Here is a 17393-nt window from a genome sequence, read left to right as displayed (position 1 = left end):
GTGTGTCGCCCCGAAGAAATTGGATTGATTCAATTAGTGTCTTGTGGAATATATTTGCGTGTATTATCTTTGCTGATGGCTTGACTCAGACTTTATCAGATGTTATTTTAATAGTTTCAGTCGTAAGATGTAGTTTGTCGTTGTCTATTTGAGTATTTGAGGGAAGTGTCTTATCACTTGAATATCTTGGAAGGCAGTAAATAAATTATTTTTGATAATTGTGAAATGAATAGATTGTGGAAATTGTTATCATCACTACAGCAAAAATCAGTGATGGCACTGCCTTTGAGTAGGTCTTTTGAGAAACGAAATTTAAAAATCAAAATCATTTGTTAGGAAACTGAATTTTCGATCACATTGTCCACGCCGACAGCGTCAATCATCGAGAGTCCTGCGAAATATTGCTTAGATCCACCATCTGGTGTGTTGACAAAGTCACAATTTTTTTTCGTAACAAAATTTAAAAAACAAATTGGTATGACACATGTAACGGAATGTAGTTTGTCGCACACCATGTGTTACAAAACTCGGCTACGGCTCACATCAGCAACATCACATCTATATTCCGAGACAACACCATTTAGTTATTTATCTCCCTATATCTAATATCGCGATGATTTACATTTTTTTACGACCTACATCATGTAAAGATATAAATCTTCATTGCTACTTTTTCGTATAAGCGATATGTCGCCTCGATTTGTTTTTATGTTCGCGTAATAAAAATGACTTAAAATCTGCTCTACTACTTTACAGATTAAACGAGAAGTGTGACAATGTCGTTAAAGTGTGTTGGTTCTGTTAAAATTTTCTAAATATTTTCACTGTACTCTTCAATGTGCTATATTTCCAGTGGGAAATTCGAAATTCAGACTTTAAGTTGAGAATGGTTCCATATAATTTTTCCAGTGCAGATGGTGTTGCAACAATTTCGTTCTGCTTGCACCGTTAGAGGAATAAACTATTTTTGGTGCTATATATACTATACATGTATAATAATAGTTTCCTTTTTGCCAATTTATACGCTCAGTGCGCAATGTATATTAAAACGCTGTAGCTTCGCTTTTTTTTATTTATAAATACAAATTTCCCATCTCAAGTATTAAAATTTATTTAAAATCATAAATCATAAATTTATTATGAATTTTTCATTAAATTGTTGTAAAATTCATTTTTAACTTTTCCAATGTTACACGGTTGTATATCTTGATGCTTTCGGTATTAATTTGTTATGTTTTCCACACATACCTGTCTTCATAAAAGTTGCAAATCCAACAAAAATCTAATATTTTATTTACTGACTTTTTGATTGATGCACGAGCTTTTTTCTGGTATTGAGGATACATGGTTGATTGTGCTAAAAGGTATTAAGATCATAAAAAGTTCAATCAAAAGATTGTAATACATATAAATTGAAAATAAGTTTGCCATGAATTTCTCAGAATGTTTTCAGGCAACACATCCTCTGCCATAGTGATTTATTTATGTGCATCCGCTACGTAAAGCATCTTGCAAACATTTTTATTCGGAGAAATACGGAGAAGTTTATCTCATCAAACTGATGATCAGTTAATTACAAACATTCAACAAAGCTTTGATGGGCTTCGGTCGTTATGGAATTTTTATTTGTATAATTACCACGGACAATTATTTCTGACTTTTCGTTTCGTTATTTTAATTAAAAACTGAGAGCGTCCTTTTCGTTCCAGTTAATACCTCATAATTAGGTCCTCCAAAATTGAAGGTATATCGTGGTGACAGCTTACACTTTGTATTTTGTCATCAACTCACTCCAGATTAATTTCTTGTGGTATTTGAACTTTTTTAAATTTTAACGATTATACGAAAAAGAAGTAAAAAAAAGGAAAATCATAAAAAAAACACAAGAAAGTGGAGAAGATTTAATTTTAAACATAAATTCCGTCATAATCTAACGAAATAACGAAGAATATACAAAATATGAAAAATGTACGAAAATGTTGGAATGGAAGAATGATAATTTTTTCCCTCCACGTTATTATCCTTAGGAATATATAATTTCGGTTATGGTGATGATGTAGTTGTATTCATGTATATATCTAATCTGTCTGTTATTCCACTGTAAGGTATATTTAACTTAAGCAATCTTTTACTTTTCGTTCTTATCTTTCTATTTACCTTTCTCATAGATTTATTACATTGATAATGAAGAGAAAGTATACTTCATTCAATTCATTTCAGATATATACAAATGAACTGATTGGGAGGGTGAACGAGAGAAACAATGCCATATGTTTACAATTTTGATTTTAAATGTAAAATTAACGAATGTTTTCTTTGGAAACTTTTTGTGAACGACGAAATAATATATTTTGCGGGCTATCTTACCATTTTGAACAAAAGTTTGTCAAGTTTATTAAATGTTATCTGACTTGGCGGTGGTTGTACCTAATGAAATCATTACACTTCTGTAGGCTAATTAGCGTCATAGATATAAGTGAGTAATGAAAGGAATAAATTTATGTTAACCGTACGTGCGTTTCGGTGTTATAATTCGTGCGTTTGTTTTTCTTGTAATTGTTATTTGCAATTCGTTCCCATGCATATGTAATGCTGGGTGACTTATGGCTTGTAGTGAACTAGTCATTCGCTTGCATTTTGTAAAATGAATACTAAGTGATACGGCATGCAAACGAATTAGAAACTCACAGAAGAACTTTTTTCAAAGAAACATTTTTACAAAGCCCATAAAATGCTCAAAATCTCATTTTTTTCTGCTTCTTTTTATAAAAGCTTTCTGTTAAGAAAATCTCATTATTCGTTTCTTTATGTGCTGTTGTTGCCATAACACTGTAATATCAGAAATTGGGATTACTTATGCATTATCTGGGGATCTTCAGAACATAGGAAGTATTTGTGAATAGGATTTATTTAGTCGATTGTTAAAGAATTTTAAAAATTTGTCGACTCAGTTACTGTATCCTCTAATTGAATTTACCGCCAAATTCTCGCCTAGTCTAGACTAGAAATCCGCTAAAAATGAATAAAATCCGATTAAAATTATGTTGAAAACTTTTAAATTAATTTGTTAACGGCCTGATTCATAATACATTGACCTATTGTAGACGTACTTTACATTTGAGAGTTAAACTTTTCTATTCGCTTAAAAGCCTATAAATTGTTTGGAAAAGTAACAAATAAACAAACAATGTAACAAATTCAAAAGGATGTACACAATGTAATTACGCTTTAAGATATCCTCGAAAAGAACTTTGTTATTTTTCTTATGTACACCTTTCAAGTGTTCAGTTCAGTCTTCCTAATTGAGTACAAACGAACCGGTCTTTATTTTCGTTTTCCCTTGATTTAACAATTCTAACCAGCAGATAACGTGAATAAATAAAATTTCCGACGACCCTTAACAATGCACAGCTTTTTCACAGCGCCTATTAAACCATATAATCTTCAGAGGATGCATTCATGCCGAAAACAATTACTCACAAAGAGTTTACATTTTTATTTTCATCTTATTTTGAAGTCATTATTTATGTTGTGTGTGTTTCATATTATTTCTTTTTATCTTTTTACCTAAACCTTTTTGTTGTCTGGTGCAATTGAGGAAAATATACAGTGTACGGATACTCAGCTTAATAAGAGAGCTTTGATATCGCAGAGCATGTGGTTTTAAGGTTGAGGTTTGAAATTTACAGCTAATGTGACATCTAGGACAGGTCAAAAGATAATTTAATTTTTATCACAATAGATTATTTTCCGGTCATGATATAGTACTTAACTAGAAATGGTAACCTTTCATAGATGACAAGCATATCGGTAGCATTAGACTCCGTTACTTTTTCGATCTAACTAATTTCAAGAGAATGATGCGAAGTATTTGTTTTGTACTCTTCCTCGATAACAAATGATCATACGATCGACCCGTTTTCATGTCCACAATAGTTTGAGCGCCCATTCAACATACTACACATTTACCAAAGACAAAGACACACAAAGCTGAAAAAACCTTACTTAACTAGACTAAACGCTGAGCAAAGCGATGATACAACCAACCAAAGTGAATAAAAAAAAACGCGTTTACAGAGCACCAGAAGATACTCGACTCAATTAGTATTATATACTTTTGTATTATTTTGAAGATGATGAACATAAAAGGTGTGTATATTAACGATATGAATCATTAATTTGCGAGCTTTTTGGGAGCTTTTTCAGAAAGCCTTATTAATATTTAATAGACTTGATGTAAACGAGGTAAAATTGAATTTTTTTGCCTGGAAAAAATTAATGTGCACATCCAGCTAGGTGTTAGCAACAAACGCTGATGATGTTGTTAGGGATGTTGCTTCAACAATTCTCATGAATTTTGGATTTTTTCTCTTTATAATTATTATACTTTGGTGTCACATCTAGAATATGCAAATTAAGAAAAAGGAACTGAGAAAATATCCAACGATGTTGCTAAATTTATAATATGCTGTAATTGGTGGTAGTTGGTTTATGTTTTTTTTCCTGCTATAATACGATAGAATTACTTTCGCACCATTTCATCACTATTGTAGAGTTTCCAATGTTAATGCGGTGAACGATGGACAAACAACTTGAGTACAGTCATTAAAGTTCAAAAAGAAAAATTTACGACGCGAAGTCATTTATTAAAACATAAGAAAATTTGATTTTCTGAGCTCGATTGTCACACAAACACTAACTGTACCCATACAACCATGACCATAGTATTGAACAACGCTTCCGAAACAATGAAATTTATGATTTAATTTCGTAGTTTTCAAATCTAAGGCAAAATAGACCATAAAAAGTTTCGCGTCAATGTAACAATCATAGTTCACACATTTTGGCAGTTGTTCAACACAGATTTAATTTCATTATTTCAAAGATTCGGCTGTTAAAATCATTCGTTGGAAAAATAATAAAAATGGGCAGTAAAACGGTTAAATACGTTACAAAGTGACTCACAATTCCATGAAGAACTTAATAATGCAGGCATACGTCTCGCTGTAGTTTATTTCTCCGGACATTGGTAATGAAATCTTTATGTTTTATTCGAATAAAAATAACATTACAAAGTTTCCGGGTAATTGTACAGGTGTGGACCTTGTGAGCTTTTAAATCCAGAATTCGAAAGATTACCTCGAAAATATCCCAGGGCTGTGTTTATAAGAGTAGATGTCGACAAGTGCTTTGACACCGTGGCGGAATTGGAAATATCAGCAATTCCAACATTTATTTTATACAGAAATCGGGTAAATATTTTCATAGCCATACTGTTCTCTACACATGGTCTCAAAAGTTTTCTGTATGAAATGCTGACTACATTATCGGCAGGCCAAAATAGATCGTTTAAGAGGAGCATTTCTTGAGGTGCTGGAAGGAAGGATAAAAGAACATATTGGCACGGGTGAAAGTGAAGCTATACAAGAGCTTGTACGTAATTGACTTTTTCCTTCGTCGTACACGGTAATTATTCTTCTAAATATTCTAAGGTGGACTTCGAAAGAATGGCATTCAAATCTTCACAATCTGATACATTAAAAAAAATTGGTTTTTGATGGCAAAATTTTGACTGCATGGGAACTGGGAACTACCATTAAATTTTCAAAATTAATTACCAAAATTCAATCATTTTCTGTTGCTCTAAAAGTTATAAAATCAATAAACTTGAAATGTTTACTTAAATTATTTATTGAACCGGAAAAGTCTATCCCTTAGATATTTTTTCCATAAAGATATATGCTTTAAATTGCTTAGCTTTACCTAAATTATCTTCAGATTTACCCAAATGATGGTTATTTGATTTATGTTGCCTGTGATTTAGCTTTATATTTTATTTTGATTGTGCGGAAAAGAAAATTGCTGACAGGATTACTTGATTTCGATTTTACTCAGTTTATTTTAAAAATTTACACGAAAAAAAAATGAAATCGTAGAGTTTTGAGAAAAACTGTCTGACGTGAAAATGCGGGAGTGGAATCATTATTTATCAAAATATAAACAATTAAATGTAAAGGATAACCAATCAGCGTTTTCTCAATCGTTTATTTAGAGTTAGTAAATTTATTATAACTTCCATCATTGCGTGCGAATTTCAATCCAACTTAATTGCACATAAGACATAATAGTAGGGTACAGTGCATGCTGCAAAAACGATTCATTACATGAACAATTTTGAGAAAAAAGCAGGTGTGTTGTTGAGCAACAAGCTTCACTAAAGCGAAAAGAATTAGAGATCGTGGTCAATGCTCAATGCGACAAACCGTGGCTGCCTAAAATATATACTACCTATCCAAACCTAATGAAGCTGGAACTGATCATAGTTCCGATCCAGCCGAAAGGAATCGTTGTCCTAGAAATTACACCATTTCTAGATGCATTCAACAAACTGGAATTGCTGATATTAACGATGAATCAGATGAACATAATCCAATGCACTTCAAGCATGAGTTGTACTCTAAATGGATACTAAATGGGTACTGAAACTTGACAGTGTGACATACAACTGTAGAACACTGTAAAAAACCACTTCATACAAAATACTACTCTATTTGGCAGCTATCGACTTTTATCACCTTTGCTTGAAGTGCGTTGACGTAACGCATTTGTCTTACTTTCATAATCACAAAAACAATTTAAAATTTGTGTCGAAAGCTATCTTAATCGATGACTTTGTAATGAAACTGCGCACAAATTTTGGTGTCGTAGATATTCGCGATGGTGATAGTTTGGACATCGTGGTTGCAACGTAAAGTGAACTCTCCTTAGTGTATTAACCGCATAGGAACCGCATTAACATAGGGGAAAAAACCCTTGAAAACACAGAAGCTTTCACGTCACACTGTGTCAGTGTCTAGGAATGAGAGATATTTCTTTAATAAATATAAATAATCTTGTTCAATTCAAAATGTCGATATGTTTAAAAGTCTCTCAGCCCTTGTTACTACTAGCCTCACTTTTCCAAAGATTCCAAACGCCCATATACATGGTATTGATATGACAACTGTACTGTACATACAGGCATTCCATTTAAAGACTCCAGTGAACAGGAAAATTTTTATCAAAAAGTTTAATTGTGCAGTGATTACAGCTGCCGACCTATATTTTCGCAATCAGCGTTCCCACACCGATCCAAAATAGTTAATCGTTCTTCCAAGTTTTAATTTAAGATCAGCGACGTTGTAATTGTTAGAATGTGTTTATTGCTTTAATGCTACTTCACTTAGACTGCAGTTCTCAGTTCATAATTGCCAGCGAAAATTATTTTATTGTACGTAGTAATAATATGAAGGACTATAATTGAAAGTCGGAAGCTGTAAGGAAAAATAGAAAGTGAACATAGGAATTAAAACAAAATACAGAAAAAGAAACGACTCCGGATGTGGTTTTATTTCTTGTACAATAAACACTCGGTTTATTTTTATGAGGATCTACCCACAGGAGCATGTAGTTATTCTATTTAGAAACTTTCATGGAAAAGTAATAAAGAATTTGAGGTGGTTATCCAGTTACCAAACAGCATATTCAATGGTTTTAATCTAAGCCAGTTGTAATGTTGGTTTTACATTTTCCATTGCAAATAAATTTACATAATCTAATGGATCATCATTTGAACAACCGCGATGAAGGAGAAATTGTGAAGCACAAAGTGAGAAGTCACAGAAAATGAATTGCTAAAGTGTTTCGTCACAGAAAATTGCGGGTTTAGTTGAAATATTCGAAGAACTCGAATTCGAAGAAGTCAACTTTACACAAGGAAAGATGGTGTTGACTTGAAAATTTCACCAATAATGAAATGAGTGAAGATAAACGTAGCACTGAGTTGCACTACATTCGAAGTATTGTCAGTCACAACACCACGAGACCTTTTGGAGTTCGTGCTTGCCGTCTTTAACAGGTTAAGGTAGTGTTTTGTTTATGAACAAATCTTCCCTACAATATTTTGAACTAAAAAAACATTTTGAGTGTGATAACCCTATTTACTAAAAACAAGATATCCGAAAGGTTTCATTTCACATTTGATTCGCTTTCTCTTATGCTATTACAAACGTAAAAAGAAAACAAATTCCAAGATTGCCATACTTTCATTTTCATAACATTTTGAATTGATACAATTTAGTTTTGTTGTATATTTAGGTAGATCCCAATTAAAACGGTCATTCGTTCACATATCCTGATTAAATTTAAACAAACAAGGAAATAATTTTGATATTCTATATGCAGACAAATGAAATGGATTGCCAGAGATGATCTTAGAAAGGGTTTAATGTGAAGATTCAATTTTAACATTCAATGTTAATTTAAGACTAACCTTTTAATAGATGATGTATAGTATCATCGATCAGTCAAAAAAAAACCCTTAAAGCGTAAATGTGACGCAAGTCCTTCTGTTTTCACTTCAAAAGCAACTGGTATCGCTGGAGGGAGGTGACACGTTCGGCTTTTCGAACCCGGATTTTTGGGAGTAAAAACATAAGGACCTGCGTCACATTTACCATATAAAGGGGTTTTTGACTGACATAATTTGTTGAACTACTGTACATTTCTCGCCTATTTCCAAAATCTCTTTAGTAGACAAAACATTGAGTTGGGTATACAAGCGATCAACCAACCAACAAACTAAATCACCGTAATATCTTTTCCTGCAAAACGAATGCAACATTTTATTTGTAAATTAAACGCAGAACATTCTCAACCAGTCCTTATCCATATCCGCATAGCTGTGTTCCGCGGACGAACTTCACCTGACCGTACAGCGAAAGATAGACCAAAGTGCACTGAGGCAGACGGATTTGGTTCACCTACTGGCAACGATACAGACCAGCTACCCGTTGGTTGGATTGGAATTTGATTTACAAATCCTGGCAACCTAGCAGTACCAACATCCGTCAGTCTCGGACTATTCTCAAGTTGTGTGACACCAAATGCTGCTGAACCTTCGCCTACCGCACGGAAAAAAAGTCCTGCATACTGTGAAGTGATCTCTTGCCACGTCGTATTCACCCACAGTGCTCCCGGTTCAGATTGATTCCGTAGTTGAACGTAGATGAAACCAATTGGAACTAGAAAATATTCATAAGCCATGCGTTGCGTATGACATAAGCACCTCATCATTTTTACCTGGATTGTTCTGCAAATATTTTAATTGACTTGTTATATTATGCCAGTCCGACTGGTTGTTTCGCAAGTCTCTTAGTTGATTGCTCATGTTAGCGATCTGTTTGTCTCGTATCAATTCGTTGTCTTGCAATTCTCTGATCTGATGGCGCATCTCAGCCAATTGTTCGTCTGGAAAGTCCGGCTGGTTGTTTCGCAATTCGTCTAGTTGATTTTTCACATCAGCCATCTGGCGTGTAAAAATCTCGACGAAGTGCTGCAAGTCCCTTCTTGTCGCTAAAAGAGCTTGCTGAAAATTCTCACATGAGCACGTCTGGAACTTTTGGCAAACGAACCAATTTCCTATGGTACAAGCGATATCCGTCCACTTCATATCCGAAAGTCCTCTTGCAACATCGGACTGCATTTGAACACAAGATCTTCTAACGTCATCCGAAGGACGTCCAATTCCCCAATTAAGTGTACTGCTGAACAGGGGAACCATCATTCCAAACGAATTCACTTTCACTTCCCGGTCGTCGTTCTGCTCCAATCCAAACGTTGTTCGAATACGATGTGTTAGAAATATATTCCACCAGAAATTTTTGCTCGGCAGCTGATCTTATAGTAACGAGCGTCGGTACAGAGATTGTCCCAGCTTGTTGGCTGCAAAATTCATCGGCCTGGTTACGAGTGGCAAATGTTGGAAACAATTTGAAGCATTTCTCATCTCCAAAAGCGATCCAAGTGTCGTCACCACAGAGTGAACTTCTTCAGCTTCTTGAAAAAAGTAAAATTAATAAAATTAATCAAATCGAATACAGTGACCAAATCCTAAGATTGCGCAACTTTCGTTTCGGTTTTTTTCACCAGCTGGTCCACTAATACGCACTTTTTATTTGCAAAGAGTTTATCATTTGTACTTGATTCAGAATTTACTCGGATCAACGCTCGCGTTAAATGAACAAAATGCAAATCTAACACTTCAAATGATAAAAACTCGACGAAATGAATGTGAGTGTGTAAACCAGCAGCTGGTGGAAAAAAACAGAACGAAAAAGTTGCACAATTTTACGATTCGTTCACTGTACTATCGAGACGTGTGTGAGACACTCTCATACCGTAAACGATTGCAGTGGATACACCCATGAAAGCCAAACATAAAACCGTTTTCTTCATCTTCTGAACTTTGCTAGCGCAACAATTTGTTTCAACAACTTTGTGAATTGTGGCTTTTATATAGCCGACAAAATCTAGATTCTTGACGCTACATTAAAATTGAAAGCGAATATTGTGTTGCGACAAACAACTGATAAGTTCGATGCGTTCATTATAATCATACGACAGACTACAGCTTTTACTTTAATTGCTTTTTTTGCAACGAGGGGGAATTTACCGCTGAGTAAATCGAATGAATCGAATTCAAAAGAAGCTACAGCGAAAGCGCTGCAAAGTTAATAAAAAAACGGATTCGATTTGGGTGTTTGCGTCGAGGGATAAACGACTAGATACCCTCGGTTTGCCATTCTTTCGCATGACAGATTGACCTTCCCATTCGACTGATTCTCTTTTCTTAGTCATTTGAAACAGTGAATAGTCTACTGGTTAACACACTAATCAACATGTACATGATAACATACACTGATATTGAATGTACACTGGATGTTTCAGTATCAATTGCGAGCACACGATTTCTGATTAATTTTTAATTGCCTTTCAATTGTGGGCTAAGAAATGATAATTTAAATTAACTGAATTAAGTTGGTGCATGGATTTAATTTTTTTTTATTTGGTATTCTGTCTTGTATACTTCACGTTTAAAACACTGTGAAGTAGATTTAATTATTTCTAATTTTCGTCTTAAAATTAAAAATCAGTAAAAAAAAAACCTGAAAGGGTACATGTGACGCAAGTCCTTTATCTTACTTACAAAATAACTGATATCGCTGAGGGTGAAGCATTGTGCGTCGTAGACAAAAGTTTTATCAACAAAAAATTGACCCAAAAAATTTGTGAAAGAAAATTTTACAAAAAGAAATTTGCGTCACAAGTCAAGATATGCATTTTTTCCAACTTTTGAAAATTCCATTCCTATTTTTGGGCCAATTATTAGCCTACAACCAAAATTTCAGGAAAATCTATAGAAACGTTTAGGAGTTGCTGGATCCACTTTTCCATAGGAACTAACTAAGTAACTAACTAACTAACGTAGGCGATTTACATTATCTGAAAATTCGAGATTTTGCTTAATTTTCATCCAAACATCAATATTTCGAAGTTCAATATCTTTGAAGCTGCAGTAACGTGTGATAGCTCGTTGAACTCGTATGGATTCCTAGATTCCAGATATCCTCTAGAGTTCGTTGGAGTTAAGGAGAAGGAGTCAAAAAAGTTGCTGTAAATATGCTCCACCGTCCTCAAAAATAAAATTGTAAAACATTTTTGGTAGTGGACTTGCGTCACGTCCGCTTATTAACGTGCGGGCATGATAAGCAAGCAGCGGTATTTAATATAGTCTTAAATAGTCGCCCGTACAAAAATACACACCAGAAAAATCTAGTTCTTCATTCATTTAGGATTTTTTTTGTTGCTTTGATCACATAACAGACACTGCGTTGATTATTACTTTTCTCCCATAACATTCATATATCCTGCAGTCAATTTTGCCCATCAAAAAAGAATTCTAAAATTTTGAAAGCCCTTCCATAAAATGTAAGAATTCACATACAGAACGAGAATCGAAAAATAAAACTTTAATAATTGACATCAAATAATATAAAGCGTTCGACATAAATCAATTTTATTTGCGTGAATATATTCTTTATGTATACACACAAATGCAGGTATCGGCCTTATCCTTCTAGAACCCTCAATTTGGTAATGCTCGTGTTAAACGCGAAAAAACAACAAAAATATATGTAAAATGAGTTTTAGTCACTTCTTTTCGATGTGGAAAAAGTTTGAAAAAGTTTATCATCCCGCCCCATCTATTTGGTGTGACTTTCATTTCATATATATATATGTTGATGTGAAAATATATATGCTTAAGCCCCTATACACGGTAAAGTACACAAAGTAAAAAAAAATCTTTAAACCTCTCTCATATATACCCACAGGAATGTATTTATAAAATCCTCTTAACAACGTTTTCACATAAATATAAACACAATCTAAAACCTTATATCAATTGCCCTATTAAATTCGATCCCAACATATTCTCAATTGAACATCTTCGTCTTCACCTTCTTCATTTTCTATTCGAACTTCAGCGTATTTTACAACAGCTGTTGTAGTTTCATAAAAATCGGAATCAAGCACACCCCAATATACCCTCCTATATATATAATATATGTGTACGTCAATACAACCATTGAAATGATGTCAGTTTCAACGTCGAGTTTTCTAAGATGTCGAACAAGTAAAGTTTTTCGGGATAGTATAGCTACTAAAAGAACAACACATAAAATGGTCCAAATTGAGAAGGAGGCACATGGTGTAAAATATATACGAATGTGCATATGCTTTAGCTTTATAATTCATATACGAATTTGTATTTTCAAGTTTTTTTTGTGGGTTCTTTTCAATAGCTGGTCTGACAACAATAGTACAACGTGATGCGAACGAAACCCCATACTCTGTGTGTTAGTTGTGGTTCCTTATTTAAGTCATTTTCCGGAAACTTAGCTACACTTTATAAAATTGTTCCAGAAAAATTCTGTAAAATATGAAATATGTCACAGAGACGATTTAAGACATCAGATTTAGATTGAGGTTTCGGTTAAAATGAATGTTGAGCGTTAGCTGGTGCATGGAGGAAAAAATCCGTTATTAAATTAGTCTGAGTCTATCTGACTCAATCTATAACTCTCATAATAAGCAAAACGCTTTTCGGTTACATGTGCAGTCACACTGTTCGATATGTAACTTTAAAATAATCGTCGTAGTTCTGTTTCCTTTGCAACTCTATCTGCAGAATTACAGAATGACAAAAGGGGTTCTTCTCTAACTGCAACCAAACTTACGCTGATTCGAGGTAGATATATAGAGATAGAGAGAATTACAAAGTCACAAAATGAGCTCAGGCATTCAAATTTGTGAATTTCATTTATAGAAAATTAAAATCATGGTAACTGCCGCCGGGTCCCTCTGCATCGCCAGCATCGACTCGACTTCTCGTCCAAATATCAATTGTATGACGAGAATTGAAATTACAGATTTATTGAGACTGAAAATTTCTAGTTAATATTGCGAAAGGCAACGAGGTGAAACGTTGTCTCAACTTTAACTTGCTAACTGCATGTCTGAACCAAACATTCGAAAGATGAAATCATAGGTATACCGTACATTATAGACGTACTATTCAATTAAAATCAGAAAATGTACGAGTGACTTTTCAGCAAAGTTATTTGTGCTATACAATTTCATCAAGCCACACAAAATAAAATTGGCAAATTTTCAAAATTTTCTTTCGAACTCTTTCTTCACGATGCGCCACTGCTGAAGTGGTTTGTCGATTTTGTAGTGATATCAGAAATAAAAAGTTTTTTTTCCTTACTTTGTATACAAGTCCATAAATACCAAGAAACGTTTAACGTTTACGAAAATCTTACGAGTAAACTTTTGCTGAAGTGCTTGTCGTCACAATTTTAGATAACAAACTGATGTGTTTCAATGAAGCATTTACTGTGTGCTATCATAATGTATGTATGTACTTGATACGGAAAGTGAATTCGATGTTTGAACAATTAAATGCCATTAAAAATTCAGTTTTGTACAATAGCGAGAAAATGTCAAGCCAACAAAAATGATTCAACCGAATTGGTGAAAATGAAATTTATGAAAATCGCAAAAAAAATCGTCTCGTAACGTAAAAACTTCCTCTCGTGAAAATTTATTTAATTTCCTTGTGTCGATGTTTGTCAAGTAAAATGATTTGTTAGCAGAACGCAGAGGAAGGTATATGAATACTGCGTTTCAAATTTTATTAAAAAGAAATGAGTGTGAAAACATCATTACCAGCTGATTATTGACATCTCGTTGATTTTCTAACTTTCAGGAAAATTAGAAATGTTTCGCTGATATTTTGAATGAGTAAAGCAATTCCTTTGATGTTCATTCTTTGGATCTTTTGCTAAGATCTGAAGTAACAGTTCTTACGCAAATTATCTTAGCTATCCATATGAAATAAATTACATGTCCCAAATCGTCTAAAATGCTAACCATGAATACATGTAAAATAAGAGTAGACAAATTCGTATAACCGATGCTTGACACGACTATTTCAATTTTTCAGTGGGATTATTATCGGTGTACCAGTCTCTGTGAAAACTGCAACAAAAAATGAATTCATTCAACCTATTACAGACGGCAAGCATATGACCAGTCTATTACCTCCATCGATCGAAGTGTTTTTCAAATCTTGTACTTCAATTTTTTTTATCATGGATTTTACTATATAAAAGACTATATTACCCAGAGATTGTCATTATTTTTGTCGTCGTTATCGATAAAAGATGAATCCGATATCGGTACCATAGCAATTTTACATTTCGATGGACCTATTTCGTGCTTGGACGAATGATAAGATTCCATTGTGAGATGAATTTGTTTTTTTTGCGGATTTGTTGTGTGTGTATACGAAATTTTGAAAACACATTTTCTGTTTTTGTGATTTACTTGAGTTTTTGAATTCTACATGCAAAAATACATGCAAAATTCTCAAAAAACCAGTAAACCTCAAAACAGAAAATGTGTCGGTTTTCATAATTCCGTGAATGTAGACATACATAACATATTTGAAGACATTTGAAAACCGAGTTACGATTTTTCTACTAAATTATTATTTGAAAAATGATGAATAAATCGTGAATAGATCTTCACAAAAAAGTGCGTAAAAATATTTTTATCATCACTCAACGTGTTCTTTGAGGGTCCAAAATAATTTTTAAAACGTATTTTGGATGGATAATAGGGAAAACGTTTTCAGTAAAATAGTCCCTGCAAATTATTATAATTTAGTTATACTAGTTCGTCTGACGAACTTCGTCAATCATCAACGATCTACCATACGTTATGAAAACTGCTTTCATACAACTTTCTTCAATCGTATTACAAAAAAGTCTCCGATTTGATATCAGATGTTTGAAGAAAAAAAGTTTGATTTGGTCACTGTAAGACGATCTTATTTCCCAATTTACAAGAAAAACCGAAATGTAATCAGATGATTTCTACGATAAAATACTACATGAACGTGATAGAACAAACAAACAACAATAATAATAAGGAATATCCTGATTCCCTAACTCATTCACTATAATTCGATGTAAGATGAAATGGTTTCATTGATAAAATATTCTTGACTAGAAAATTGTTATCTGTATCTGCTTACACAGAAGGACAAAATTCGAAGACATTTACATAGATTTTAATACACTCATGAATGTTTTACGGTCAAAATCCATAATTTCAACATTACATAAATATAATCCCACGTCAAGATTTATGGTAGAACGAGCCAACAATCCAAACAACAACGCATAAAACACAACAAATAACTTCGCCCTTCGAAAAAAAAAGAAACTCGTATAGCCTCAAACTTCCATTTGATGGCATAAAATAAAAGGACCAACTTTTATGTTTTATTGTTCGTTATTTATGCGTGTGCATAAATAGATTTCTTTCATGAGTTATGATAACCAATGACCAATTTCGATCTGTGTGTGCGGAATGTTTTTCCTTTAGTAATTCCATAAAGCTAATGAACCAAATAAAAAAATATGTATGCCGTCGAGCTTTGACCTTTGATTATTGTCAAGCTAATTGTAGTAAAATGTTTGTTTTTCGTAGCCGCTAACCGAAATAAAACAGGAAATCATATGACAATGTGGAAATAGTTTAGTTATTTTGCTTGATTGCATTGCAATTTCCTCGTTTCGTTTATTGCAGAGCCTCGTTCGTAAAGGAAAATGTCATTTTAATCATAATTGCTTTATATGTTACAATATAGTTCTAAGATGCCATAAACTTTAAACTTTTTCCGCGAGATAAAATCGTTTAAATACTTCCGGCGATAAACATTTCTCTCCGTGTCGACGATATAATTTATATTTTCCGTTTTTTAGAATTATTTATGTGTTTATTGAGCGGGGGATGTGCTTACCAAAAAATACAATAAATTAAAAATTAATAGTCAATAGGGCGAAATCGAAAAAAGTGAAAGAAATGTTTGTTCAATTCAATCGAATATATCAGCGAGAATAAGCACAGTTTACGAAATACGTTTTTTTTTTTTCAACCTAACATCTTTGATGATTTTGTTTATTCTTTTTTCTTTTCTTTTCTTTTTTTTTGCCATTGGAGCGTAATTTATTTCCTCCCCTGGTTATTTTTTCTGAAGTTTTTTTTTTACACATTTTTCGAATGAAAAGGGTTAAAAGTAATATTTGGACGATGTTTGTGCAACCGTTCTGTGTGATATTCAACAGACCGAAAGTATGATATCTGGTAGGGAGGTGCTCTGCTCCGTCATAAGGTAATTTTGTTAAACGCAAAAAAAGTGCCATATTGCGCGCGCTCTAAGAAATTCAATTATTCTCGGAAATTGTCCACAGATGATGGGGGTACATTGCCTGTAAACGATACGATAATTTTTGGGTTTCGTAGGGTAAAAAGCAACATTTGAAAAGTAAACTTTTAATTTAATTTCATTCCAATGTACAGTTAATTTTAATTTGAAAATGCAAAACAATTCGTAAACTTCGCATATTTTTTTGACCTTTATCGCCATTCAATTATTATTACAGGAATAAGTTAAACTGTCCGAAATTGTTTAATACGAATACACAGAATTTTACTCTGTTAATGTTGAATGCATTTAACACGGCAGGGGCTATTTAGTTGAATTTTTGGCGAATTTTTACTAATTTGGAGAATTTTGGCAAATTGGCGAATTTGGTGAATTTCGGCGAATTTTGATGAATTTTCACGAATTTTCTTTGTAATTAAAAAATTGTTGGATTTTAAAATCTTTTTATTTGAGATCATTCATGTACATACAGGTTGTGTTTACAAAATTTATAAATAGAAAATCTGATTAAGGCTCGCAGATTGGGGAATCGTGCCCAAAACGCAAGAAACATTGGCTCTCTGAATGGCGAGGGAGATGCGCTGCACTAAATAACTGTGAGAACGTGGGTCGCCGCTCACTTCGTTGAGCATGGGACCGATTTTGTTTATCAAGTCTATTGCTTCGGACGACCAAGGGCCGAAAGTTTCGACGGCAAAGGCGTTCAAGATGT

The 17393-nt window shown here is 33.4% G+C and overlaps 2 protein-coding genes and 1 long non-coding RNA gene across 4 annotated transcripts in view; 2 read left to right on the top strand and 1 right to left on the bottom strand.

The window, feature by feature from the left end:
- Positions 1-17393, top strand: part of LOC119073173 (metabotropic glutamate receptor 7-like) — a 114631-nt gene that overhangs the window by 6137 nt on the left and 91101 nt on the right.
- Positions 4784-5821, top strand: LOC119074165. The gene is made up of 4 exons (XR_005087147.1): positions 4784-5029; positions 5096-5252; positions 5335-5433; positions 5493-5821. It is a non-coding gene; the product is annotated as an uncharacterized LOC119074165 (long non-coding RNA).
- LOC119074162 lies at positions 8417-10304 on the bottom strand. Of its 2 annotated transcripts, none has more exons than XM_037180166.1 (3): positions 10218-10304; positions 9121-9873; positions 8417-9062 (listed from the first exon to the last, which is right to left on the bottom strand). In XM_037180166.1, the coding sequence occupies exons 2-3, from the start codon at positions 9602-9604 to the stop codon at positions 8692-8694; spliced, it is 855 nt and encodes a 284-aa protein (XP_037036061.1). In that variant the 5' UTR covers positions 9605-9873; positions 10218-10304; the 3' UTR covers positions 8417-8691. The 2 variants fall into 2 exon arrangements, with proteins under 2 accessions (XP_037036061.1, XP_037036062.1); XM_037180167.1 differs by having other exon boundaries at positions 9121-9876; positions 10218-10290.

The sequence above is a fragment of the Bradysia coprophila genome, unplaced genomic scaffold (assembly GCF_014529535.1).
Source record: "Bradysia coprophila strain Holo2 unplaced genomic scaffold, BU_Bcop_v1 contig_138, whole genome shotgun sequence".
Taxonomy (NCBI): Eukaryota; Metazoa; Arthropoda; class Insecta; order Diptera; family Sciaridae; genus Bradysia; species Bradysia coprophila.
Note: the sequence above shows the minus strand (reverse complement) of the source record. Positions and strands in the feature narration are given on the sequence as shown.